We start from the raw sequence: 26522 nt of genomic DNA on the forward strand, positions 1-26522 counted from the left end.
CCTTCCGTTCCGACAGAGAAAACCGCTGCCCCACCCAGCTCACTCACCCCAGGCGCCCTGGGAATTACTATTCTCTCCCCTCACCCACGGCATCCACGATCCTCGACCTCCGTCCTCATCCCCATCAACATCCAAGATGTGTGACCCCCCTTCCCAGACTCAAAAATCAGAAGCCACCCGCGCTGTGATCATGCACAAATCTTAATTTAATGGGTAAAAACATTAAATTATTACACACAACATTTTTTCCAATAAAGCATAATAAATAGAATCCATTTCTTTTAAAACGCTGTACAAGAGACTGGAAAACAAGCTTCCAACAGAATATAAACTCATGCTACCTTCTTATTGATTTAGGACGCTCTCCCACCCCCATGCCTGAAGCAACGTCACTTCAGGTCTCTGAGCACAGCTGGCCAAGGTCACCAGGTTCCAGGAGCTCTGGAAATGACGACCTCACTCTTAAATGCTCGGCCCTTGCCTTGTCTGAGGCACAGAAGAAACTGAACCGTTTAGGTGGCTGTGGACTGCGGAGCCCTTCTCTGTCCAACACACCAAAAGGGGTGAGAAAAACAAATGAGAAACGTCCCCCAAACACACACACACACACCCCCAAAACCAACACCTATAAGCCACAAACTGGTGCTCCTCCCCTGCTGCGGCAGTGGGCAGGAGAAACAAGAAGAGAAAGTGTTTCTTCCCCTCTCTCCTGATATATAACCCCATGGGGTCCTCTTGCTAGAGAGAGTGACCCCAGATCACAGCGGGGCCACCATGTGCCCCTGCAGGATGTCCACGAGGTCCTGAGCCCCTCTCTGCAGTGCCAGCTCCAGGGGTGTGAGCCCCCTGGCATCCCTGCGATGGAGATCAGATTCAGCCGCCAGAAAGTTGACTACAGCAGTGTGACCTTCTTGCACCGCCAGATGAATGGGAAGTGCCCCGGTGCCATCAGGCGCGTTGACATCAGCCCCATGCTCCACTAGGACCTTCAGGGTATCCAGGAATCCAGTGCGGGCTGCGTCATGGATTGGACTGGTACCAGAGGTGTCCTGGACATTGGGGCTGGCACCTTGCTTCAGCAGCTCCAGGGCGATGGTGGTGCTGCCAAACATCATGACCTGTGTGAGGGACAGAGGATCAGGAGGTCTTCGAGGGAAGGGGTTCCAAAAAAGGGGTCACTGGAGAGAGAAGGGTCATCCAGAAAGAGGCATCTCCTAGGAACAGGATATGCCAGAGGAGGGGTCCTCTAGTGAACGGGGAAGCTGCATAAGCCCCCTGGGAACTGTTTGAGAACGCAGAGAAAAAGTTCTCCTGGGAATAGAGAACCCTTTCCTCCCCGCCCCCCCACCCCCCCACCGCCTGTCCTCACCCCAACCCGCCAGAAGCTGGTCACTCCCTTAAGAATAATATCAGTCCCCCAACCCAGAGAACAGCCCCCATGGAAATTTTCAAGGAACCTGACTCTCCTCCAAGGGACCAAAGACACCCCAGATATGGGCAATCACCAGGAAATATAAAATCCCCTCCAGGAAATGGGCCCCAAGAGACTGAGAACTACCCCAAAGAACTTGACAGTCCTCAAAAGGAAAAAGAGATGCCAAAGAAAAGTGAACCCCACCGCCATTCTCCAGGAAATAGCCTCCTCCTATATAATGATGATGTCACTTCAGGGTACCTGAGAGCTCCTTTCAAAAAACAGGATTCTGACCAGTGCAGGGCTCACGCCTGTAATCTTAGCACTTTGGGAGGCTGAAGAGGGTGGATCAGCTGAGGTCAAGAGTTCAAGATCAGCCTGGCCAACTTGGCGAAACCCCGCCTCTACTAAAAATACAAAAATTAGCCAGGCGTGGTGGCAGGGGCCTGTAATCCCAGCTACTCGGGAGCCTGAGGGTGGAGAATCGCTTGAACCAGGGAGGTGGAGGTTGCAGGGAGCCAAGATCGTGCCACTGCACTCCAGCTTCCATAAAAAAAAAAATTAAAAAAAAAAAAAAAAAGAGAGAGAGAGAGAAAAGAAAGGAAAGGAGGATTCCAAAAGCAGTAAGAGAAAGGAGACTCCTCTGTAACACGTCTCCCAAGGGAATATAGGGACTCTTACAATCTGACACTGTTTCTCCTCCGGGGCCCCCACACTATACCAAAGATCCGCATAAACTTTGGGAATTAAGATCCCACCCCCAAGTAACCAAATATGTCTCAGAGAGCCCCCTACAAAATGAGGAACCCCTGGAGACCGGACCTCTCCTTCCAGAGATCGGATCTTCCCATAGAAGCCCCCAAAAATGTGAGCCGTCCCCAGGGAAAAGGCATCCAAAGAAGCTGAACCCACGGAATAGAAAACCTCCCCAGAGAAAAAGAATCCCCTGCACTCAGAGAACCAGGAATCCTCCCAGAGAAGAATCTGGAAAGCTATCCCCTCCCCCTCCAACCTAGCCTCACCCACCACCCACCTTCGAAAGGGGACCATGGGGGAACAATAAAAGCCTAGAGAAGAAGGACCGGTCCCCAGTAGGTTGCACCACCAGGGCCAAGAGACCAGAGGAGAGGGGCTCTGGGGTCTCAACACTCACCTCGCTGAGCCGCCCCGCCCCGCCCCTGACTTGAGCCAGCCCGGCCTCACCTGCAGCGCCGTCTTGCCAAAGCGGTTGAGGGCGTCGGGATGCACCAGCTCGCGATGCAGAAGGCGGCGCACCTCCTGCACGTCGCCCCGGGCCGCGGCCCCACTCAGCCGGTCGCCGGCGCAGACCTCCTCCAGCAGCATGTCGACAATGACGGCCTGCGAAGTCCCCCACCCCGCCCCAGCCAGGCGCCGTCAGCACCGAGGAGCCGGCGGGCGCTGGCCCGAACAGCCCTCCCGGGGCGCGGCCGCGGTGCGCCTCGCTGCGCTGCACTCCCGGCCCGGCTCCCCAGCCCGAGACCCCGGCCCTCCCAGCGGGCTCCTCCCCCTGTCAGCCGGCCCCCGGTGGGGGGCCGGGAGTCCGGCCCAACCCTCGGCCGCCCGCGGGGCCCTGCCCGGCGCCCGCCCCTTGGGGGCCGGGTCTCCCCCCAACTCACCCTCCCTCCTCCTAGCCGGGCGGGGTCTGCTCTGAGCCTGCGCCGCCGCAGCAGCCAGGGCAGCCGCCAGGGGGCGGAGCCAACGTGCTCCCGGCCCCGCCCCGAACTCCGGGGATTTGTTTTCTTACAAATTCGCTACTGTGTAACGATGCCGCTTTGCCTGTGGCGCAACCTTACGGTGCTCCGCCCACAGGACCTGCGTAACCAATGGATTGGCGTCGCCGGGGTAATTTCGGGCTCGGGGTGAAAGACGTCGCTCCTGTTTGGTCAGAGCGCGGCAACCGGTGGCCTGCCAGCAATGGCGGGGTTTTCGGTTTTCAAATGTACTCGGCGGGCGGGAAAGACGGTCGGTTTAACTGACCCAGGGGGAAAGGTCAAGGACAGGGTAGAGCGGGAAAGACGGTCGGTTTAACTGACCCAGGGAGAAAGGTCAAGGACAGGGTGGAGCGGGCTGCTCCGGGACCTCGGCGCCTCCTGGGGGAAGGGAGGCAGGGCTGGGGCCACCCAATCTGGGGTTCCACTACTAATAGACATTGATTGGCCCTTACTACACGCTGGGCGCTTTATTTCATTAACTCATCTTTTCCTGTGTGCAGGGAGCGTTCTGGGTGCTGCACGCGCACATTCAAGCAACTAAATAATATTAGCGTAAAGCACAGTGAAGAAAGGGAGATGGGGAGACGGGGTAGAAGAGGAAGGGATCACCCTGCCTGGCTCACACTGAGCCAGGAGGAAAGGAGCCTGCAGTTGCCACGTGAGAAGGCCTGGGAGGACAGAGTCGCAGACAGACAGGGACTCAGAGGTCTTCGCTCAAAGATTTATTTGGCACCACCTAGAGGTGCCAGAGCGGAGAGCATGCCAGGCAGCCCCTGCTGTAGGGACACCTATGGTTTGGGGCCGGAGACAATAGTTAATTTTTATTTATTTTTGAGACACGGTCTCACTCCCATCACCCAGGCTGGAGTGCAGTGGCGAGATCACAGCTCACTGCAGCCTCAACTTCCCGGGCTCAAGTGATCCAACCGCCTCAGCCTCCGGAGTAGCTGTGACTAAGGACGCACCACCACGCCCAGCTAATTTGTATTTTTAGTTCAGATTGGGTTTCACCATGTTGCCCAGGCTGGTGTTTTTGGTTGGTTTGTTTTTTGTTTTTAAATACAGATTTTTTTTTTTTTGAGACCTAGTTTCGTTGTTGTTACCCAGACTGGAGTGCAATGGCACAGTCTCGGCTCACCGCAACCTCCGCCTCCTGGGTTCAAGCAATTCTCCTGCCTCAGCCTCCCGAGTAGCTGGGACTACAGGCGCGCACCACCATGCCCAGCTAATTTTTTTTTTTTTTTTTGAGACGGAGTTTCGCTCGTTACCCAGGCTGGAGTGCAATGGCGCGATCTCGGCTCACCGCAACCTCCGCCCCCTGGGTTCAGGCAATTCTTCTGCCTCAGCCTCCTGAGTAGCTGGGATTACAGGCACACGCCACCGTGCCCAGCTAATTTTTTGTAATTTTTAGTAGAGACGGGGTTTCACCATGTTGACCAGGATGGTCTCAATCTGCCGACCTCGTGATCCACCCGCCTCGGCCTCCCAAAGTGCTGGGATTATAGGCGTGAGCCACTGCGCCCGGCCAGATTTTTTTTTTTTTTTAAGACAGAATCTCGCCCTGTCGCCCAGGCTGGAGTGAGTAGCGTGATCTCGGCTCACTGCAACTTCCGCCTCCTGGGTTCAAGCGATGCTCCTGCCTCAGTCTCCCAAGTAGCTGACACTACAGGTGTATGCCACCACACCTGGCTAATTTTTTTGTATTTTTAGTAGAGACAGGATTTCTCGCCATGTTAGCCAACACGGTCTCAATCTCCTGACCTCGTGATCCGCCGCCTCAGTCTCCCAGAGGGCTGGAATTACAGGCATGAGCCACTGCTCCCGGCCCAGATTATATATATATATATATATATATTTTTTTTTTTTTTTTTTTTTTTTTAATGTTGGGGTTCTTGCTATGTTTTCCAGGCTGGTCTCAAATTCCTGGGCTCAACGGATCCTTCTGCCTCCGCCTCCCAAAGTGCTGGGTTACAGGCATGGGCCCCTTACACCCGGCCAGTAGTTAAAAATCTTTTCAGAGCGGTAGAGGCGACTGACCAGATGAGCCGTTGAAATGGAAAGGTAGAGAGGGCCTCCCTGAAGAGGTGACATTTGATTTGAGATGTAACGGTGAGGGAGGGAGACTTGTGGTTATAAGGGGAAAAGCACACCAGGTGGGAAACACAGCAGATGCTAAGGCCCAGAGGTGAGAGTGTGCCTGTGCAGAGGAGGGGAGAGCAGGTAGGTGGGGGATCAAGGTGGCATTGTGCAAATCAAGCCATGGCTTTTTTTTTTTCCCCTCCCTTTTTTGAGTCAGAGTCTCGCTCTGTCACCCAGGCTGGAGTGCAGTGGCCCAATCTCAGCTCACTGCAACCTCCACCTCCCCATTTCAAGCGATTCTCATGCCACGGCCTCCTGAGTAGCTGGGATTACAAGCACCTGGTACAACGGTCGGCCAATTTTTGTACTTTTTAGTAGAGACAGGATTTCACCATGCTGGCCAAGCTGGTCTTGAACTCCTGACACCAAGTGATCCCCCTGCCTCAGCTTCCCAAAGTGCTGGGATTACAGGCGTGAGCCACTGAGCCCGGCCCAGGCTATGGCTTTAATAAATTAGGAATGCCGCGTGCAGCGGCTTACGCCAGTAATCCCAGCACTTTGGGAGGCCGAGGCGGGCGGATCACAAGATCAGGAGATCAAGAGCATCCTGGCTAACACGGTGAAACCCCATCTCTACTAAAAAAAAAAAAAAAAAAAAAAAAAAAAATTAGCCAGGCATGGTGGCAGGCACCTGTAGTTCCACCTACTTGGGACACTGAGGCAGGAAAATTGCTTGAACCCAGGAGGCGGAGGTTGCAGTGAGCCGAGATCACACCACTGCACTCAAGCCTGGGCGACAGAGCGAAACTCCGCCTCAAAAAAAAACACACACGCACACACAAACATTAGCCAAGAGTGGTGGCGGGCGCCTGTAGTCCCAGCTAGGTGGGAGGCTGAGGCAGGAGAATCACTTGAACCCGGGAGGCACAGGTTGCAGTGAGCCAAGATTGCGCCACTGCACTCTAGCCTGGGCAACAGTGAGACGGTCTCAAAAAAAAAGAAGCGAAGCTAACGGGCGCCCTCTAGCGGCTATTGGGGGAACAGACTGGAGGTGGGAAGCGAAGGCAGGTGGGTGCGGACCAGGAAAGAAACTGACCCGGGTCCCAAGTGAGCGATGACCAGGGAGTGTCGCCCGCTCCCACTGCAGCACTTGAGCAATGTCCCCATCCAAAAAGCACATAGCGGCTAGATTCATCTTTTTAATGACATCCTAAAATTCAGAGGAGGGGCCAGCGGGGCCTCTGGGCTCAGCAGCTGTGAAGGAGGGACCTGCAACACGCGCTAAGGCAGGTCATTGCAAAAAAGGCACTCGCCACGGGGACTTCAAGCCCCTTTTCTATTTCTTCATATAAAATCAGGAGGACAGGGAAAACTCCAAGGGCGAGGGAAGCAGAGAGAGTTTCTCTCCCAGCCTATGGAGTAAGGAAGAGGTGAGGAAGGGGCCGGTGCTTGGAGAGAGAAACTGCCAAGTACAGGCCTGCCCTCACAGACACGCAAAGCCCGCACCTTCCCTCTTAAAATCTGCAGCCGGGGCTGTAAGGAAGCCTCCTGTTCAAGTCCCCATCTCTTCTCCCTTCTAGCTGGTACGAAGTTGGTAATCTGCAGAGAAAGAATGAGCAGGGGCCGTCTGAGAAATGGGAAGAGGAGGGTCGGACGTGGTGGTTTACACCTGTAATCCCAGCACTTTGGGAGGCCGAGGTGGGTGGATCAATTGAGATCAGGATTTCTAGACCAGCCTGGCCAGCATGGTGAAACCTCGTCTCTACAAAAATTAGCTGGACACGGTGGCGCACACCTGTAATCCTAGCTACTCCGGAGGCTGAGGCAGAAGAATCGCTTGAACCTGGGAGGTAGAGATTGCAGTGAGCTGAGATCGTGCCTCTGCACTCCAGCCTGGGCGACAGAGCGAGACTACCATCTCAAAAAAGAAAAGAAATGAGCCGGGAAGGAAGAGGGACAGCCTCCCACGCCACTTCAATTTATCCCTGACCTCAGCACTCATGATCATCAAGGCTAAGAATGGGGCTAATAGGCTGGGCACGGTGGCTCACGCCTGTAGTCCCAGCACTTTGGGAGGCTGAGGCAGGAGGATCATCTGAGGTTAGGAGTTTGAGACCAGCCTGGCCAACATGGCAAAACCCTATCTCTACTAAAAATACAAAAATTAGCTAGGCGTGGTGGCAGGCATCTGCAATCCCAGCTACTCAGGAGGCTGAGGCAGGGAAAATTGCTTGAACCTGGGAGGCAGAAGTTGCAGTGAGCTGAGATCATGCCATTGCACTCCAACCTGAGTGACAGAGCGAGACTCTGTCATAAGAACAAAAAGACAAGACTGGGGCTGAAGACGGGTACTGTAACCATAGCAACAAGCTGGTGTCCAGGCAGCAGGTGGGGGTTCTGTATGTTCATCCCCTTCTCCAAATCACGACCACCCTAGAGCTATCGATTGCCCAATTTTTTTTTTTTTTTTTTTTCCTTTTGAGCCAGGGTCTCACTATTGTCCAGGCTGGAGTGCAGTGGCACAATCATGGCTTACTGCAGCCTCGACCTCCTGGGCTCAGGCAATCCTCCCACCTCAGCCTGGTGAGTTGCTGGGATTACAGGTATACACATCATACCTGGCTAATTTTTACATTTTTTGTAGAGAAGCAGTTTTCCTGTGTTGTCAAGGCTGGTCTGGAACTCCTGAGCTCAAGCAGTTCCTACCACCTCAGCCTCTCAAAGTGCTGAAATTACAGATGTGAGCCACCAGGTGAGTACACCTGGGTCAACTGCCCTCATTTTAAAGATGGGCAAACCAAGGCTCACAGTGCCATGACAAGAAGAAGCAATTCTTTTTTTTTTTTTGAGACAGGGTATCTGTTGCCCAGGCTGGAGTGCAATGGCACGATCTCAGCTCACCGCAACCTCCGCCTTCTGGGTTCCAGCAATTCTCCTGCCTCAGCCTCCCAAGTAGCTTGGATTATAGGCACGTGCCACTACACCTGGCTAATTTTTAGTAGAAACAGGGTTTCACTATGTTGGCCAGGTTGGTCTCGAACTCCTGGCCTCAAGACATCCGCATGCCTTGGCCTCCCAAAGTGCTGAGATTACAGGTGTGAACCACTGCACTCAACCCTTCTTGAGTTTTCTTTTTTTCTTTTCTATTTTCTTTCTTTTTGAGACAGAGTCTCGCTTTGTTGCTCAGGCTAGAGGGCAGTGGCGCGATCTCAGATCAATGCAACCTCTCCCTCCCAGATTCAAGCAATTCTCCTGCCTCAGCCTCCCAAGTAGCTGGGATTACAGGCATGTGCCACCATGCCCAGATAATTTCTTGTCTTTTTTAGTAGAGACGGGGTTTCACCATGATGGCCAGGCTGGTCTTGAACTCCTGATCTCAGGTGATCCACCTGCCTTGGACTCCCTAAGTGCTGGGATTACAGGTATGAGCCACCTCGTCTGGCTGCCTTCTTGAGTTTTCTGAACCAGAATGTGGTGAGAGCCCTGAGTTCCTACCCACTGCCCTTCCCTCACCCCACCGTCCCTGCAAGCCTGGCTGCCTTACCGCCACTCTGGGTGATGTAGCGAACCCAGGGCAGGGCCTGGTAACCGCTTTTCTCAATGATCTTCATGTATCGGACCTGGAAGGGAATGAAAAGAGGTGGTCCACGATTGCGGTAGGGAGGCGGCCAGGGCCAGGGAGAAAGAGATGGCTTAGGCCAAGGGGCTATGTGGCACAGGCTGGGCTCACTGAGGGAACATGACATGGTCTCAGGAGACGAGGTGGCACAGGCAAGGGAGCAGTGAATGGCTTGGAGGTGGAGAAGGGAGAGAAATGAACAAGCCAGTGGGGAACACGGTGGCACAGGCTGGAGCGGTGGAGGCCCAGGCTGCAAGCAGGTAGAAGTAACATTGCTTTCGGGAAAGGCCAGGAAGCCATCAGAGGAGTGGACGTAGGCCGGGGGACAGGAGAGAAAGGAACACACCAAAGTCAAGGGGAGGAGCCTCCCCATCGGCTTCTCTCACCTGGATCCCAGAGACGGTGAAGTAGGGGATCTCAAACCTGACCCCGATAGGGGGCCGGCCCTCCACCTCCTCCTTCTCCACGCTGGGGAGGCCAAAGTGGGCTCGCATCAAGTACTCCTTGCCCCCCTGAGGGAACACGGGTGCATCAGACACACCAGGGTCCCTCAACCCCTGGAGCAAGATGTGCTCACAGCAGTTTTCACAGACAGGAAAATGACAGCTCCTTAGCCTGGGCAACAGAGTGAGATCCCATCTCTACAAAAAATTTAAAAATTAAAGCCAGGCACGGTGGCTCACGCCTGTAATCCTAGTACTTTGGGAGACCCAGGTAGGTGATCACCTGAGGTCAAGAGCTCGAGACCAGCCTGACCAACATGGAAAAACCCTGTCTTTACTAAAAATACACAAAAAAATTACCTAGGTGTGGTGTGCATTCCTGTAATCCCAGCTACTTGGGAGGCTGAGGCAGGATAATCGCCTGAACCCAGGAGGTGGAGGTTGCAGTGAGCCAAGATCGCACCATTGCACTCCAGCCTGGGCAAGAAGAGTGAAACTCCATCTCAAAAAATTAAAAAAAAAAAATTGAGCTGGGTGCAGTGGAACTTGCCTGTAGTGTCAGCTACTCGGGAGGCTGGGGCAGGAAGATCCCTTGAGCCTGGGAGTTTGAGGCTGTGGTGAGCTGTGACCGCTCCGCTGCACTCCAGCTTGGGTGACAGATTCACCAGCGAAGATTCGGACTGCAAAACCCAGTTGTTTTTTTTTAAATTACCATGTCCTGTTTTACAGGCACTGATGATCCACCTCTCCCCAGATCACGGGGACAAGCTGAAACGTCCAGCAGCCCAGGGATTTCACAGACGGGCAAACTGAGTCTCCTTGAGGGGAAATGCGTTTCCCAAGCCCACCCAGCTCAGCAAAGCAAGGGTGAGGAAGCTGAACCCAGGGCCAGTTTCCTCGAGATGTTGGCAGGGGGACACTTAAACCCACTTCCCATCATGGAGGCTTAGTGTAACCCTCTGAAATAGACTGGCCTGGTTTCCAGCCTGATCACTCCCAAAGAATCATCACCTGCGTAGGTACCTCTCTCTGATTTATTTTTATTTCTTTACTTTTTTTTTTTTTTTTTTTGAGATGGAGTCTCACCCTGTTGACAGTCTGAAGTGCAGTGGCGCAATCTCGGCTCACCGCAACCTCTGCCTCCCGGGTGCAAGTGATTCTCCTGACTCAGCCTCCCAAGCAGCTGGGATTACAGGTGCGTGCCACCACGATCGGCTAATTTTTGTATTTTTAGTAGAGACGGAGTTTCACCATTTTGGCCAGAATGGTCTCGCTCTCTGGACCTCTTGTGATCCACCCGCCTCGGCCTCCCAAAATGCTGGGATTACAGGTATGAGCCACTGCGCCCAGCCTCTTTCCTCTTAATCTTTTTTTTCCTTTCGAGATGGAGTCTCACTCCTCCATCACCCAGGCTTAAGTCAGGTAACTCGATCTCAGCTCACTGCAACCTCCGCCTCCCAGGTACAAGCAATTCTGCCTCAGTCTCCCAAGCAGTTGGGTTTACAGGCATACACTATCATGCCCGGCTAATTTTTATATTTTTAGTAGAGACAGGGTTTCACCATGTTGGCCACACTGGTCTTGGTCTCCTGACCTTAGGTGATCCACCCACCTCAGCCTCCCAAAGTGTTGGGATTACAGGTGTGAGCCACCGCGCCAGGTATCTTAATTTTTTTTTTTTTTTTTAGAAGGAGTCCTCTCGCTCTGTTGCCCAGGCTGGAGTGCAGTGGCATGATCTCAGCTCACTGCAATGTCTGCCTCCCGGTCTCAAGCAATTCTTCTGCCTCAGCCTCCAGAGCAGCTGGGACTACAGGTGCACGCCACCACACCCAGCTAATTTTTGCATTTTTAGTAGAGATGGGGCCATGTTGGCCAGGATGGTCTCGATCTCTCAACCTCGTGATACACCTGCCTCAGCCTCCCAATGTGCTGGGATTACAGGCGTGAGCCACCACACCCAGCCTCTCTGAATCTTTTTATAGAGGCAGGGTCTCACTGTGTTGCCCAGGCAGATCTCCAACTCCTGGGTTCAAGCAATCTGCCCATGTCGGCCTCTCAAAGTGCTGGGATTCCAGGCATGAGCCACCACACCTTACTGCATCTGATTTCTTCTCTGCCTTGTTCTCATGTGTCTTGGCCAGTCTTGACGCTACTCCAGCCACCCCTACCCCAGATTCCCCACCAGTCCCTAGTCCTTACCGGGAAAGACTTAATACTCCAAATCACGACGTTTTTCTCTGGCACATACTTGGCGCTGCCCACACTGGTCTTGAATCTGGGGGAGTCGGCATCACTAGGCACAGGCACAGATATCTCCACACCGTTGGCCACTGACTGTTTCTTAAACTGCCCCTTGGCCTATCAGAGGGGAGAGCATGCAGCATGAAGAATTCGACTGCACACCCTACAAATATTCACCAAGCCCTTTCCTACGCCATCTCAGCCAGGGCTCCACATTCTAAGGTGGCGACATTATCCTGTCCAGTTTTTGTTTGTTTTTTGAGACAGAGTCTCGCTCTGTTGCCCAGGCTGGAGTGTAGTGGCACAATCTCAGCTCACTGCAACCTCTGCCTCCTAGGTTCAAGAGGTTATTCTGCCTCAGAGCCCCCGGCCCCCGCGCCCCCCGGAGTAACTGGGACTACAGGTACACGCCACCATGCCCAGCTAATTGTTTTGTATTTTTAGTAGAGACGAGGTTTCACCATATTAGCCAGGCTGGTCTCGATCTCCTGACCTTGTGATGCACCCACCTCAGCCTCCCAAAGTGCTGGGATTGCAGGAATGAGTACCATGCCTGCCTATCCTGTCCATTTTGCAGACAAGGAAACTGAGGTACACAGAAGTTAAGGCATTTCCCTGCAGATACACAGCCAACAAGTGGTAGAGCCAGGGCCACACCCGTGAGCCACCAGAAGCCCCGCTCTTGGTGCCTTCCATTTGGACAGCACCATACACCTCTGCCTGATTCAAAATGACCCCTTCTGGCCTGCCGCAATGGTTCATGCCTGCAATCCCAGCATTTTGGGAGGCCGAGGGTGAAGCAGGCAGATACCCTGAGGGCAGGAGTTCTACTAAAAATACAAAAATTAGCTGGGCATGGGGGCACTCACCTATAATCCCAGCTACTCCAGAGGCTGAGGCAGGCAAATCACTTGAACTCAGGAGGCAGAGGTTGCAGTGAGCCGAGAACGTGCTACTGCACTCCAGCCTGGGCAACAGAGGGAGATTCCGCCTCAAAACGAACAAACCAACCCCTCAGTCCAGCACAGAAGAGTTGTTTTTTGTTTTGGTTTGGTTTGGTTTGTTTGTTTTTTGAGACAGTCTCACTCTGTCGCCCAGGCTAGAGTGCAGGGGCACAATCTCAGCTCACCGAAACTTCCACCTCCCAGGTTTAAGCCATTCTCCTGCCTCAGCCTCCCAGGTAGCTGGCGTTACAGGCGCGCAGCACCACGCCTGGCTAATTTTTGCATTTTTAGTAGAGACGGGGTTTCACCATGTTGGTCAGGCTAGTCTCGAACTCCTGACCTCATGATTCACTCGCCTTGGCCTCCCAAAGTGCTGGAATTACAGATGTGAGCCACCTTGTCTGGCCTGTTTTGTTGTTGTTGTTTTAGATATGAAGTTTCACTCTTATTGCCCAGACTAGAGTGCAATGGCATGCTCTCGGCTCACCACAACCTCTGCCTTGGAGTTCAAGCGATTCTCCTGCCTCAGCCCCCTGAGTGACTGGGATTAAGGTGAGCGCCACCACACCTGGCTAATATTTGTATTTTTAGTAGAGACAGGGTTTCACCATGTTGGCCAGGCTGGTCTTGAACTTCTGACCTCAGGTGATCTGCCCACCTCGGCCTCCCAAAGTGCTGGGATTACAGGTATGAGCCATGACTCCCAGTGAAGTTTTCCTTTGGTAACTGACTGTTTTTTGGGGGGCTGGGTTCCAGCTCTATCATCCAGGCTAGAGTCCTTGGCTCACTGCAACCACCTCCTCCTCCTGGGTTCAAGCAATCCTCCCACCTTAGCCTCCCAAGTAATTGGGATCACAAGGACTCACCACTATGCCAGGCTAATTGTTGTATTTTTTTTGTAGAAACAGGGTTTTGCCATGTTGCCCAGGTTGGTCTCAAAGTCCTGGGCTTAAGTGATCTGCCTGCTCCAGACTCCCAAAGTGCTGGGATTACAGGCATGAGCCACTGCACCCACCTGAGCTCATGCATTGTTAATAAGCATGCTCCCAAGGCCCACCTTGACCATGATCTCCACACGGCTGTGGGAGAACTTCTCAATGACAGACTCAATCCAGATCAGTGGCTTCACCTGTGGACAAAAGATGGGAGCAGTTGTTGGAGACTCCAGGGTCACTCTCTCTTTTTTTTTTTTTTTGAGACAGAGTCTTGCTCTGTCACCCAGGCTGGAGTGCAGTGGCGCGATCTCGGCTCACTGCAACCTATGCCTCCTGGGTTCAAGTAATTCTGCTGCCTCAGCCTCCTGAGTAGCTAGGACTACAGGTGTGTGCCACCACACCCAGCTAATTTTTGTATTTTTAATAGAGATGGAGTTTCACCATGTTGGCCAGGCTGGTCTTGATCTCTTGACCTCGTGATTCACCCACCTTGGCCTTTCAAAGTGCTGGAATACAGGCATGAGTCACCAAGACCAGCCCCCCCCCCTTTTTTTTTTATGAGAAGAGTCTGGCTTCTTCACCCAGGCTGGAGTACAATGGCGTGATCTCAGCTCACTGCAACCTTCGCTTACCAGGTTCAAGCAATTCTCCTGCCTCACCCTCCCCAGGAGCTGGCATTACAGGCATGTGCCACCATGCCCAGCTAATTTTTGTATTTTTAGTAGAGATGGGGCTTCACCCTGTTGGCCAGGCTGGTCTCAAACTCCTGACCTCAAGTGATTCACCCGCCTCAGCCTCCCAAGGTGCTGGGATTATAGGCGTGAGCCACCACACCTGGCTCAGGGCTACTCTTCAGCCTACCCCATCCTACCCCACCCACACGGGGCTGGACCCTACCTCACCTGGGTGCTGAGGCGGTAGGACATGAGCTCAAAGTCACCATCAGGCGGGATGAAGGAGATGGTGCGGTCGTTGTCAAAGCGTGAGAGCCGCACACACTGGTGGAATTTCACATCCTCCAGCTCCACCGATTTGTTCTTGCTGCCTGAAACTCAGAGTGGAGAGTGCGGAGTGACCCGGGGGAAGAACTCCTATCCCCACCTTCCCTGCCCACCACTATCACCCCATATGGGGAAACCGAGGCCCAGAGAGGCTGCATAAAAACTAGGGTGGAGCTGGAATCTGAACCTTGGATTTTTTTTTTTTTTTTTTGAGACAGGAGTCTCATCCTGTCACCTGGGCTGGAGTGCAGTGACATGATCTCGGCTCACTATCACCTCCGCCTCCCAGGTTCAAGCGATTCTCCTGCCTCAGCTTCCCGAGTAGCTGGAATTACAGTCACCCACCACCACGCACAGCTAATTTTTTGTATTTTTAGTAGAGATGGGGTTTCACTTTGTTGGCCAGGCTGGTCTTAAATGCCTGACCTCGTGACCCACCCTCCTCATCCTCCCAAAGTATTGGGATTACAGGCGTGAGCCACCGTGCCCAGCCATCTAGCTTTTAAATACGATGCTAAGCTGGTCACAGTGGCTCACACCTGTAATCCTAGCACTTTGGGAGGCCAAGGCAGGAGGATCACTTGAGGCCAGGAGTTTAGACCAACCTGGGCAGTATAATGAGATCCCTGTCTCTATAAAAAAATTTAAGACTTAGATGGTACTTGCCTGTGGTCCCAGCTGCTCAAGAGGCTGAGGTAGGAGGATCAACTGAGCCTCGGAAGTCGAGGCTGCAATGAGCTACAATCACTACCACACTCCAGCCTGGGCAACAGAGCGAGACCCCGTCCCAAATAAATGAATACATATGATCCTGTTCTGTCTCCTCCTTTCAGCAGGATGTCAGCTCCGTAAAAACATGGGTTTGTCTTTTTCTTCTCTGCTGTGTCCTCAGACCCTAAAACTGCGCCCGGCACCCAATAGTTGCTCCATCATCATGAAACAGCCTTTGCAGTCAACCAATGGCTGCAATACTGGCTGTGACCAGCAGAGGGTGAGCAAGCGCTTATTTCAAAACGCTGCCATTCTCTAGGTCCTCACGTGGGATGGGGTTCATGGCTCCCCTGTGCACTTCCCAGAAGAGAGGTGCCCTAAATACTTACGGCCAGTGAGCTCAAAGAGCACGCGGTCATTGAGGCCCAGCCGCAGCTCAGGCATTCCCGACAGAAACACCTTGAGCTTGATGCTACCAACGATCTCGCTCAGCAGGACGCTGCCGTTGGCATTGACCTGGGGGTGGACGTTGGGAGCGGTCAGCAGGCATCCAGCCCGCTCTCCTGCACCCAGGCCCTGGAAAGGGTCCGGGGAAGGTGTGTGGGCTCACCAGCAGGTTGACAGACTCTATGACATCGATGAAGACCTCGTTCTTCTTATACTTGATACCCTCAGAGCGCCAGGACACAGCATTGGTGACAGTGGGTGGCACTCGTGATTTGCCCGTCTCCAGCTTGTTGCTCTGCTGAGTGATGTACCTGGCAGGAGGGTGGCAGGGACAAGCAGCTGGACCCAGGGACACCTCCCTGGACCTCCTCCAGTTCCCTACGCCCATGGTCCAGCCCATGGCTACCCCAGGGCTCCACTCACTCCTGCAGGATCTTGCTGTCGGTGGTCTGTGGGAAGCCAAAGTCCATAAGCTCATCCAGCAACTCATAGACGATGACAAAGTTGTCCCGGATGCTCTCCTCCTCCAGCTCCTTGAAGTATTCACAGAATACCTGGGGGTTGGGGGAGACAGATACTCACAAAGTGTGGCTATGGGCTGGGCACAGTAGCTCATGACTGCGACCTCAGCACCTTGGAAGGCCAAGGCACAAGGATCACTTGAGGTCACGAGTTCAAGACGAGCGTGGGCAACATAGTAAGCCCCTATTTCCACCAAAAAAAAATTTTTTTTTTGGTTAGCTTGGCATGATGGTGGACACCAGTATTCCCAGCTACTCAGGAGGCTGTCAGGAGGATTGCTTGAGCCCAGGAGATCGAGGCTGCAGTGAGCCATGATAATGTGCTGCACTCCAGCCTGGGCAATGGAATAAGACCCTGTCTCAAAAAGAAAAAAGGCCAGGCATGGTGATTCATGACTGTAATCCCAGCACTTTGAGAGGCCAAGGCAGTCGGATGGCGAGCTCAGGAGTTTGAGACGAGCCTAATGGTGAAATCCATCTCTACTAAAAATACAAAAAAGACAGGCATGATGGCAGGTGCCTATAATCCCAGCTACTCGGGAGGCTGAGGCAGGAGAATCGCTTGAACCCAGGAGGTGGAGGTTGCAATGAGCTGAGATCGTGCCATTGCACTTCAGCCTGGGGGACAAGAGTGAGACTTGGTCTCAAAAAAAAAAAAAAAGAGAGAGAGAGAGAAGGCAAATCAATAAATATTTCTTGTTTGTGGAAGAGTATTTATAGGCAGGGTGCAGTGACTCACTCACACATATAATCCCCAGCTGGTAACATGGAGAGACCCTGTCTCTACAAAAAATACCAAAAAATGGCTGGGCACAGTGGCTCATGCCTGTAATCCCAGCAATTTGGGAGGCTGAGGCAGGTGGATCACCTTAGGTCGGGAGTTTGAGACCACCCTGGCCAACATGGAGAAACCCCATGTCTACTAAAAATATAAAAATTAGCTGAGCATGGTGGTGTGCACCTGTAGTCCCAACTACTCAGGAGGCTGAGGCCTGAATATCGTTTGAACCTGGTAGGAGGAGGCTGTAGTGAGCTGAGATTATACCACTGCACCCCAGCCGTGGAGACAGAGTGAGAATCCTTCTCAAAAAATACAAATACAAATACAAAAATTAGCCTAGCGTGGTGACATGGACCAGCTCCATGGGAGGCTGAGGCATGAGAATCACTTGAACCCGGGAGGCAGAGGTTGCAATGAGCTGAGATTGTGCCATTGCACTCCAGCCTGGTCAATAGAGAGACACTCTATCTCAAAAAAAATTAATTTAATTTGATTTGATTTGATTTAATTTAAAAAGGAAGATCAAGGCTGTAGCATGTTGAGATTGCGTCACTGTCCTCCAGTCTGGGTTACAGAGCAAGACCCTGTCTCAAACAACAAACAAAAGGCCGGGCGCGGTGGCTCACGTATGTAATCCCAGCACTGTGGGAGGCTGAGGTGGGTGGATCACCTGAGGTCAGGAGTTCAACACCAGCCCGGCCAACATGGAGAAACCCGTCTCTAGTAAAAAATGCAAAAGTAGCCGGGCGTGGTGGTAGATGCCTGTAATCCCAGCTACTCGGGAGGCTGAGGCAGGAGAATTGCCTGAACCCAGGAGGCGGAGGTTGCGGTGAGCCGAGATCGCGCCATTGCACTCCAGCCTGGGTAACAAGAGTGAAACTCCGTCTCAAAACACAAACACACAAACAAACAAAAACCAGTGGCATATTATAAATATTCAATACATTATTATATGATCATCATAATATTTGTGATAATCTAACAACAGCAGTACAGGTTTTTGAGCACTTACTATACACTGAGCAATGCTCTAGGCACTTGACAGGTATTGATTTATTTGTACAACACCCCTGAGGCAGGACTTGTTAAAACCCCTAGTTTAGAAGCACAGAGATGAGACCGGGCGGTGCCTCACACCTGTAATCCCAGCATTTTCGGAGGCTGAGGCAGGTGGATCACTTGAGGTCAGGAGTTTGAGACCAGCCTGGCCAACACAGTGAAACCCTGTCCCTACTAATACAAAAATTAGCTGGGCAAAGCCAGGCTTGGTGGCTCATACCTGTAATCCCAGCACTTTGGAAGGTTGAGGCGGGGGCATCATGAGGTCAGGATTTTGAGAGCAGCCTGACCAATATGGTGAAACCCTGTTTCTACTAAAAATAGAAAAATTCGCTGGGCATGGTGGCGGGAGCCTGTCATCCCAGCTATGAAGGAGAATCACTTGAACCCAGGAGGCGGAGGTTGCAGTGAGCCAAGATTGCGCCACTGTACTCCAGCCTGGGTGACAGAATGAGACCCTGTCTCAAAAATAAAATAAAACAAGGCTGGGTGCGGTGGCTCAAGCCTGTAATCCCAGCACTTTGGGAGGCCAAGGCGGGTGGATCACGAGGTCAAGAGATCGAGACCATCCTGGTCAACATGGTGAAACCCCGTCTCTACTAAAAATACAAAAAATTAGCTGGGCATGGTGGCGCGTGCCTATAGTCCCAGCTACTCAGGAGGCTGAGGCAGGAGAATTGCCTGAACCCAGGAGGCGGAGGTTGCAGTGAGCCGAGATGGCGCCATTGCACTCCAGCCTGGGTTACAAGAGTGAAACTCCGTCTCAAAATAATAATAATAATAATAATCATTTCCAGACTCTTTTTTTTTTCTTTAGACAGAGTTTCGATCTTGTTACCCAGGCTGGAGTGCAATGGCGCTATCTCGGCTCACCGCAACCTCCGCCTCCTGGGTTCAGGCAATTCTCCTGCCTCAGCCTCCTGAGTAGCTGGGATTACAGGCACGCGCCACCATGCCCAGCTAATTTTTTGTATTTTTAGTAGAGACGGGGTTTCACCATGTTGACCAGGATGGTCTCGATCTCTTGACCTCGTGATCCACCCGCCTTGGCCTCCCAAAGTGCTGGGATTATAGGCGTGAGCCACTGCGCCCGGCCCCCACCTTTTTTTTTTTTTTTTAAAGCACGGTGATGAGAAGTCACTTGCTCCAAGTCACACAGTGAGGAAATAGGGAAGCTGGGACTGGATGCAAGTTCTTAGGCTTAGCTAAGCTGTACACTCTCTGAGACATTCTCGGTTCCTGCCCTTTAGGGGGAGAGGACGTCATAAGCAGCTGATGAGATGCAGCCTGACGGGACTTTGATGCACAGGGATTCAGGCAAGGCCCCAGGGAAGGGCTGAGCATGGCGGCTCATGCCTGTAATCACAGCAATTTGGGAGGCTGAGGCAGGAAGATTGCTTCAATTCAGGAGTTCTAGACCAACCTGAGTAATATAGCAAGATCCTGTCTCTACCAAAAAAAAAAAGAAGGCCCAGGGAGAGCTGGGAAGAAAAAGAACCTATCAGAAAAAGATCTCAAGGCCAGGCGCGGTGGCTCACGCCAGTAATCCCAGCACTTTGGGAGGCCAAGGTAGGTGGAGCACGAGGTCAGGAGTTCAAGACCAGTCTGACCACAATGGTGAAACCCTGTTTCTACCAAAAATACAAAAATTAGCCAGGTGTGGTGGCAGACGCCTGTAATCCCAGCTACTTGGGAGAACTGCTTGAACCTGGGAGGCGGAGGTTGCAGTGAGCTGAGACCACACCATGGTACTCCAGCCTGGCGACAGAGCAAGACTGTAGAAAAAGAAAGAAAAAAGGAAGAAAGGAGGGAAGGAAAGACGGAAAGAGATCTCGAAAGAGGCGGGCAAGAGGGGTAGATGGATAGATCGGTCAGCCAATGGGAGGCCAGTACCTACCTCGATGGTCTTATACAGGAAGGAGTACACCAGTGAGGCATTGGCGTTCTTCAATGTGGTGGCCACCACTGGGGGCAGCAAAGTTCAGGAAAAGGTGCCATTTATGGAGGCGTAAATGGAGTACAGACCTTGAACCTTCACCTTGTCCCTTGCCACCACCCCCATCTCTACCTGCCCCTGCCCCTGCCCCCCAGCCTGAGCCACACGGATATGCTGTGCAACTCCGGTCTTCAAGCCACCCTCTCGGCCTAAGCCGCTACCATCGCTGCCACCCCTACACACCCGCCTCCAGGGATGCCACATGGGGTGGATACGGTAGAGGTTGCTGTGTTTGATCCATAGGAAGTGGACCTCGCCGTAGCTCAGCAGCGGGGTGAGGGCACCCTCCTCCTCCCGCTGCACCAGCAAAGGCATGAAGTGCTCAATCTTGCTCATGGGCACATCGCCCTTGTAGTTGCGGCTGATCAGGGGCTGAGGGTGTGAGGAAAGGACCTGGTCACCACCAGCATCCAGGAACCTACCACACTGTGGGGGCACAGTGCCCAGTTCTGACCCTACTTCCCACAGGCAAGGCTCTGCCTCCTTGTGCCTCAGTTTCCCGCTCTGTAAAATGGGACTGTGATGACTGACAATAGCTAATGGGTCTAGGGTCTTCACTACGTGCCAGACCGTGTTCTAGTTAAGAGTAGGTGATGGGCGGGTGTGCAGTAGCTCACACCTGTAATCCTAGCACTTTGAGAGGATGAGGCAGGCAGATCACCGGAGGTCAGAAGTTCGAGACCAGCATGGCCAACATGGTGAAACACTGTCTTTACTAAAAATCCAAAAATTAGACCAGGTGCGGTGGCTCACGCCTGTAATCCCAGCACTTTGGGAGGCTGAGGCGGGCAGATCACGAACTCAGGAGATTGAGACCATCCAGGCTAACACAGTGAAACGCCATCTCTACTAAAAATACAAAAAATTAGTCAAGTGTGGTGGCACGTGCCTGTGGTCCCAGCTACTTGGGAGGCTGAGGCAGGAGAATCGCTTAAACCTGGGAGGCAGAGGTTGCAGTGAGCCGAGATTGTGCCATTGCACTCCAGCCTGAGTGAAATTCTACCTTAAAAAAAAAAATTAGCCAGGCATGGTGGCAGGCACCTATAATCCCAGCTACTCAGGAGGCTGAGGCAGGAGAATTGCCTGAACCCAGGAGACGGAGGTTGCGGTGAGCCCAGATCGAGCCATTGCACTCCAGCCTGGGTAACAAGAGCGAAACTCCGTCTCAAAAAAAAAAAAGACCCAATACCCCACCATGACGACTTGAAATTATAGTCGGCATTGGCAATTTTTGGCAGTCTCTACGGGGACTGAATCAAAAAAAAAAAAAAAAAAAAGGAGAAGAAGAAAAGAAAAAGGGTAGGTGTTTGCAGCCATAAAAGAAAGAGATGACGTCTTTCACAGGGACATGGATGGAGCTGGAGGCCGTTATCCTCTAACACGGGAATAGAAAACCAAATACTGCATGTTCTCACTTAGAAGTGGGAGCTGCATGATGAGAACACATGGACACACAGAGGGGGACAGACACTGGGGACTTTGGAGGGTGGAGGGTGGGAGGAAGGAAAGGATCAGCAAAAATTACTAATGGAGGCTGGGCACAGTGGCTCATGCCTGTAATCCCAGCACTTTGGGAGGCTGAGGTGGATGGATCATGAAGTCAGGAGTTCAAGACCAGCCTAGCCAAGATGGTGAAACCCCATCTCTATTATTTAAAAAAAAAAAAAAAAAAATTAAAAAAAAATTTTTTTTAATTACTAATGGATACTAGGCTTAATACCTGGGTGATGAAATAATCTGTAAAACAAACCTCCACGATATACATTTACCTATAAAACAAACTTGCACAAGTATCCCTGAACTTAAACGTTAAAAAAAAAAAAAAGTGGCCGACTGTCGGCCAGCAACATAGCAAGACCTTGTGTCTATTAAAAAATACAAAATTAGACAGGCATGGTGTGTGCCTATAGTCCCAGCTGTTTGGGAGGCTGAGGTGGGAGAATCACTCGAGACCAGGAATTTGAGACTCCAGTGAGCTGAGATCACGCCACTGCACTCCAGCCTGGGTGACAGAGTGAGACTCCCTCTCAAAGAAAAAAAAAAGAAGCCGGACATGGTGGCTCACACCTGTAATCCCAACACTTTGGGAGGCAGATCACGAGGTTAGGAGATCAAGACCATCCTGACCCATGTGGTGAACCTCCATCTCTACTACAATATGAAAAATTAGCCAGGCATGGTGGCAAGCAGGAGGCTGTGGCAGGAGAACTGCTTAAACCCAGGAAGTGGAGGTTGCAGTGAGCCGAGACCACACCACTGCACTCCAGCCTGGGCAACGGAGCAGCACTCCAGCCTGGGCAACGGAGCAGCACTCCAGAAAGAAAGAGAGAAAGAGAGGGAAGGAGGGAGGGAGGGAGAGAGGAAGGAAGGAAGGAAGGAAGGAAGGGAGGAAGGGAAGAAGCAAGGGAGAGAGGGAGGTAGGGAAGGAGGGTGTGGTGGCTCATGTGTGTAATCCCCACACTCTGAGGTCAGGAGTTTGAGACCTGCCTGGCCAACATGACAAAACCCCGTCTCTACTAAAAATATAAAAATTAGCCGGGCATGGTGGCGTGTGCCTGTAATCTCAGCTAGGCTGAGGCAGGAGAATTGCCTGAACCTGGGAGATGGCAGTGAGTCAAGATCGCACCACTGCACTCCAGCCTGGGTAACAGAGCAAGACTCCATCTCAAAAAAAAAAAAAATAATAGCCAGTCGCGGTGGCTCAAGCCTGTAATCCCAGAACTTTGGGAGGCCGAGGTGGGTGGATCACAAGGTCAAGAGATCGAGACCATCCTGGTCAACATGGTGAAACCCCATCTCTACTAAAAATACAAAAAATTAGCTGGGCATGGTGGTATGTGCCTGTAATCCCAGCTACCCAGGAGGCTGAGGCAGGAGAATTGCCTGAACCCAGGAGGCGGAGGTTGCGGTGAGCCGAGATGGCGCCATTGCACTCCAGCCTGGGGAACAAGAGCGAAACTCTGTCTCAAAAATAAATAAATAAATAAATAAATAATAAAAAATTTAAAAAATAGAGAGAGGAAAGAAAGAAAAAGAAAGAAACTATCAAAAGAAAAAGAAAGAGTAGATGTTTGCTAACTTATTAGTTCTTGCCACAACCCCGTGGGGTAGACATTATCATCATCTTCATTTTACACAGGAGAAGTGAGGTCAGAAACCGTGTCCACTGGAAGCACAGAAACTGGGGGTTGATCTAAGGCATCCTGAGTCCAGAATCCCTGCTGCTGCCCGGACTTCATTTGCACCAAAGTGGGATTATTGGGAAAAAAAAAAAAAAAAAGCCAAGAAGAGGCCAGGTGCAATGGTGCAATCACTCAGGCATGTAACCCAATCCCACTGCTGTGGAAGACCGAGGCATGAGGACCGCTTGAGGCCAGGAGTACGAGACCAGCTTTGGCAACACTGCCCGATCCTTCCACAAAAAAATTTCAAGAATTAGCTGGGCATGGTGGCCTGCACCTGTGTAGTCACAGCGACTCTGGAGGCTGAGGCAGGAGGATCGCTTGAGCCTAGGAGGTCGAGGCTGCGGTGAGCTGTGATCACATGACTGCACTCCAGTCTGGGTGACAAGAAAGAAAAGAAAAGAAAAGAAAAGAATAAAAGAGGGGCTGGGTGCGGTGGCTCACGCCTGTAATCCCAGCATTTTGGGAGGCCAAGGTGGGTGGAACACTTGAGCCCAGGAGTACGAGACCAGCCTGGGCGACATGGTGAAACCTGTCTGTACCAAAAAATATAAAATTAGCGGCCGGGTGCGGTGGCTCACGCCTGTCATCCCAGCACTTTGGGAGGCCGAGGCGGGTGGATCACGAGGTCAAGATATCGAGACCATCCTGGTCAACAAGGTGAAATCCCGTCTCCACTAAAAATACAAAAAATTAGCTGGGCATGGTGGCACGTGCCTATAGTCCCAGCTACACAGGAGGCTGAGGCAGGAGAATCGTAGCCTGGGTGAAAGAATGACATTCTATCTCAAAAATAAAATAAAATAAAATGGCTGGGCGCCGTGGCTCAAGCCTGTAATCCCAGCACTTTGGGAGGCCGAGGTGGGTGGATCACGAGGTCAAGATATCGGGACCATCCTGGTCAACATGGTGAAACCCCATCTCTACTAAAAATACAAAAATTAGCTGGGCATGGTGGCGCGTGCCTATAATCCCAGCTACTCAGGAGGCTGAGGCAGGAGAATTGCCTGAACCTAGGAGGCGGAGGTTGAGGTGAGCCGAGATCGCGCCATTGCACTCCAGCCTGGGTAACAAGAGCGAAACTCCGTCTCAAATAAATAAATAAATTAATTAATTAAATAAAATAAAAATAGCCAGGCATGGTGGAGGGTGGAGTCAGCCCAAGGCCCCAGCTACTCGGGAGTTTGACACCAGCTTTGGCAACATAGCGGGATCTTGAGACAAAAAAATTTCAAGAATTAGCCAGGCATGGTGGCCTGCACCTGTGTTTTCACAGCTCCTCTGGAGGCTGAGGCAGGAGGATCCCTTGAACCCAGGAGTTCCAGGCTGCAGTGAGCTATGATGGCATCAGTGCACTCCAGCCTGGGTGACAGCAAAAGACCCTGTCTCGAAAATTCAAACAGGCAAGAGGAATGAAAGGACTTCAGAAAGACACAAGACAGCCACAGAGAGGAGTTAGAGGACCCCTGCCTCAGACGCCTTCCCCAGGTATTAACACTGTGGATGCCGATGGTGATGGAGATCATTTCAATTTGCTGAGTTCCTCATATTTGCAGAAAGGTCACTGTGCTAAGTAGTTTACACGCAGCGAGTTGTGTTGATTTTCATTGGGTGGGGAACTCTGTTGCTCCCATTTTTACATACAGAGAAACTGAGGCCCTGAGAGGCAAAGGCCTTGGCCTCTGGCACAAGGTGAGTGAATGCTGGAGGTGGGATTTGACCCCAGATTCCCAGGGACTGCGGGGGGAAGGGGTGTTCCCAGGCCCCTTTCTGGGCCTCCCTCCCTGACCTGCGCAGAGTAGTCGCCCCTGAATCCTCGGGAGTGAGACCTCACCAGTCAGTCTCCCAACTCCTCATGCCCAGCCTCACCTTGCCCTTGACGTCGAGAATGAAGACAGCCGAGGCGGACATGGTGGCGGCCCAGGGACCTAGGAGGCGGGGAGGGAGCGCGGGGAGGCGACGGCAGCGCCGCTTCCTTCTTCCTGCGGAAGCGCCTGCGCCCAGGTGAGCGCCCAGGTGTGTGCGTCTTAAAGGGGAGGCCGCCAGGTGAGCAACGCTGTCGGCAGACGCGAAGACGGCTGCGGGACCCGGTACTGCGGCTTCAGACGGGTACTGCCCCGCTTCACTTTCCCTACCCACCCAGGAGTACTGATGGGTGGAGACCCCAGACAAATCATCCATCCTTCCACCCATTCATTCATCCTTTTTTACATTCCTCTCTCCATCCATCCATTCATTCATTCATTCTTGCATTTATTAATCCATCCATGCATACACTCATTTGGCCATTCATTAATCCATGTTCCATCGATTCATCTATCCATCCATTCATCTATTTTTGCATTCATTTATTCATCTATCCATTATCCATCCGTCCACCCATTCATTCATTCATCCACTCTTACATTCATTCATTATTCATCTTTCCATTCATCCATTCATCCATTCGTCAATTTATCTGTCCATCCATCCATCCATCCATTATTGAATTCATTAATTTATTCATCCATCCATCCTTCCATCCATCATTCATCCATCCATCCATTCTTGCATTCATTAATTCATCCATCCATCCATCATTCATTCATCCATCCATCCATTCTTGCATTCATCGTTTTATTCATCTATCCATCCATCATTCCACTCATCCATCCATTCATCCATTTTTTTTTTTTTTTTTTTGAGACGGAGTCTCACTCTGTGACCCAGGCTGGAGTGCAGTGGTGCGATCTTGGCTCACTGCAACCTCCACCCCCCAGGCTGGAGCAATTCTTCTGCCTCAGTCTCCTGAGTAGCTGGGATTATAGGTGGCTAATATTTGTATTTTTAGTAGAGACGGGGTTTCACCATATGACTAGGCTGGTCTTGAACTCCTGACCTCGTGTTCCACTTGCCCCAGCCTCCCAAAGTGCTGGGATTATAGGCATGATCCACCATCCCTGCCTCCATTCATCCATTCCTGCATTCATTAATTCATTCACCTATCTATCCATCCATTGGTCCATCCATCCATCCATTCATCCATCCATCCATTCATCCATCCATCCATTCATCCATCCATCCATCCATTCTTGCACTCATTAATTTATTCACATATCTATCCATCCACCCATCTAGCCATCCATTCATTCATCCTCTCATTAATTCATCCATCCATTCATCTTGTCTCTCCCACACATGTTAGCCCCAAAACAGCAGGGACTTTGTCTTGTTCATGTTTATATCCCTAGTGCTCAGCACTGCGTGTTCAAAATTTGTCCAATTCATTCATTCACTGTTTCATATAATAACTTTTATTGGTGGGCTGGGCATGGTAGCTTATGCCTGCAATCCCAGCACTTTGGGAGGCCAAGGGGGGTGAATCACCTGAGGTCGGGAGTTCGAGATCATCCTGACCAACACGGAGAAGCCCCATC

At 51.9% G+C, this 26522-nt stretch overlaps 2 protein-coding genes across 6 annotated transcripts; both read right to left on the reverse strand.

The window, feature by feature from the left end:
• Nucleotides 1-183: 183 nt before the first annotated feature.
• Nucleotides 184-3084, reverse strand: CDKN2D (cyclin dependent kinase inhibitor 2D). The gene is made up of 3 exons (XM_002761733.6): nt 3052-3084; nt 2618-2773; nt 184-1118 (listed from the first exon to the last, which is right to left on the reverse strand). Exons 2-3 carry the CDS (start codon nt 2756-2758, stop codon nt 759-761), a joined length of 501 nt encoding a protein of 166 aa, XP_002761779.1. The 5' UTR covers nt 2759-2773; nt 3052-3084; the 3' UTR covers nt 184-758.
• A 3328-nt stretch (nt 3085-6412) lies between these two features.
• Nucleotides 6413-25054, reverse strand: AP1M2 (adaptor related protein complex 1 subunit mu 2). 5 transcript variants are annotated; one of them, XM_035286603.3, is made up of 12 exons: nt 24976-25054; nt 20140-20296; nt 19826-19893; nt 15991-16121; nt 15731-15878; nt 15510-15636; nt 14311-14453; nt 13531-13602; nt 11488-11646; nt 9232-9357; nt 8771-8846; nt 6413-6825 (listed from the first exon to the last, which is right to left on the reverse strand). In XM_035286603.3, exons 1-12 carry the CDS (start codon nt 25015-25017, stop codon nt 6803-6805), a joined length of 1272 nt encoding a protein of 423 aa, XP_035142494.1. In that variant the 5' UTR covers nt 25018-25054; the 3' UTR covers nt 6413-6802. The 5 variants fall into 5 exon arrangements, with proteins under 5 accessions (XP_035142494.1, XP_035142493.1, XP_054105331.1 ...); XM_035286602.3 differs by having other exon boundaries at nt 14311-14459; XM_054249356.2 differs by lacking the exon at nt 11488-11646 and having other exon boundaries at nt 6549-6825.
• Nucleotides 25055-26522: the final 1468 nt, after the last annotated feature.

Source organism: Callithrix jacchus, chromosome 22 (genome assembly GCF_049354715.1).
Source record: "Callithrix jacchus isolate 240 chromosome 22, calJac240_pri, whole genome shotgun sequence".
Taxonomy (NCBI): domain Eukaryota; kingdom Metazoa; phylum Chordata; class Mammalia; order Primates; family Cebidae; genus Callithrix; species Callithrix jacchus.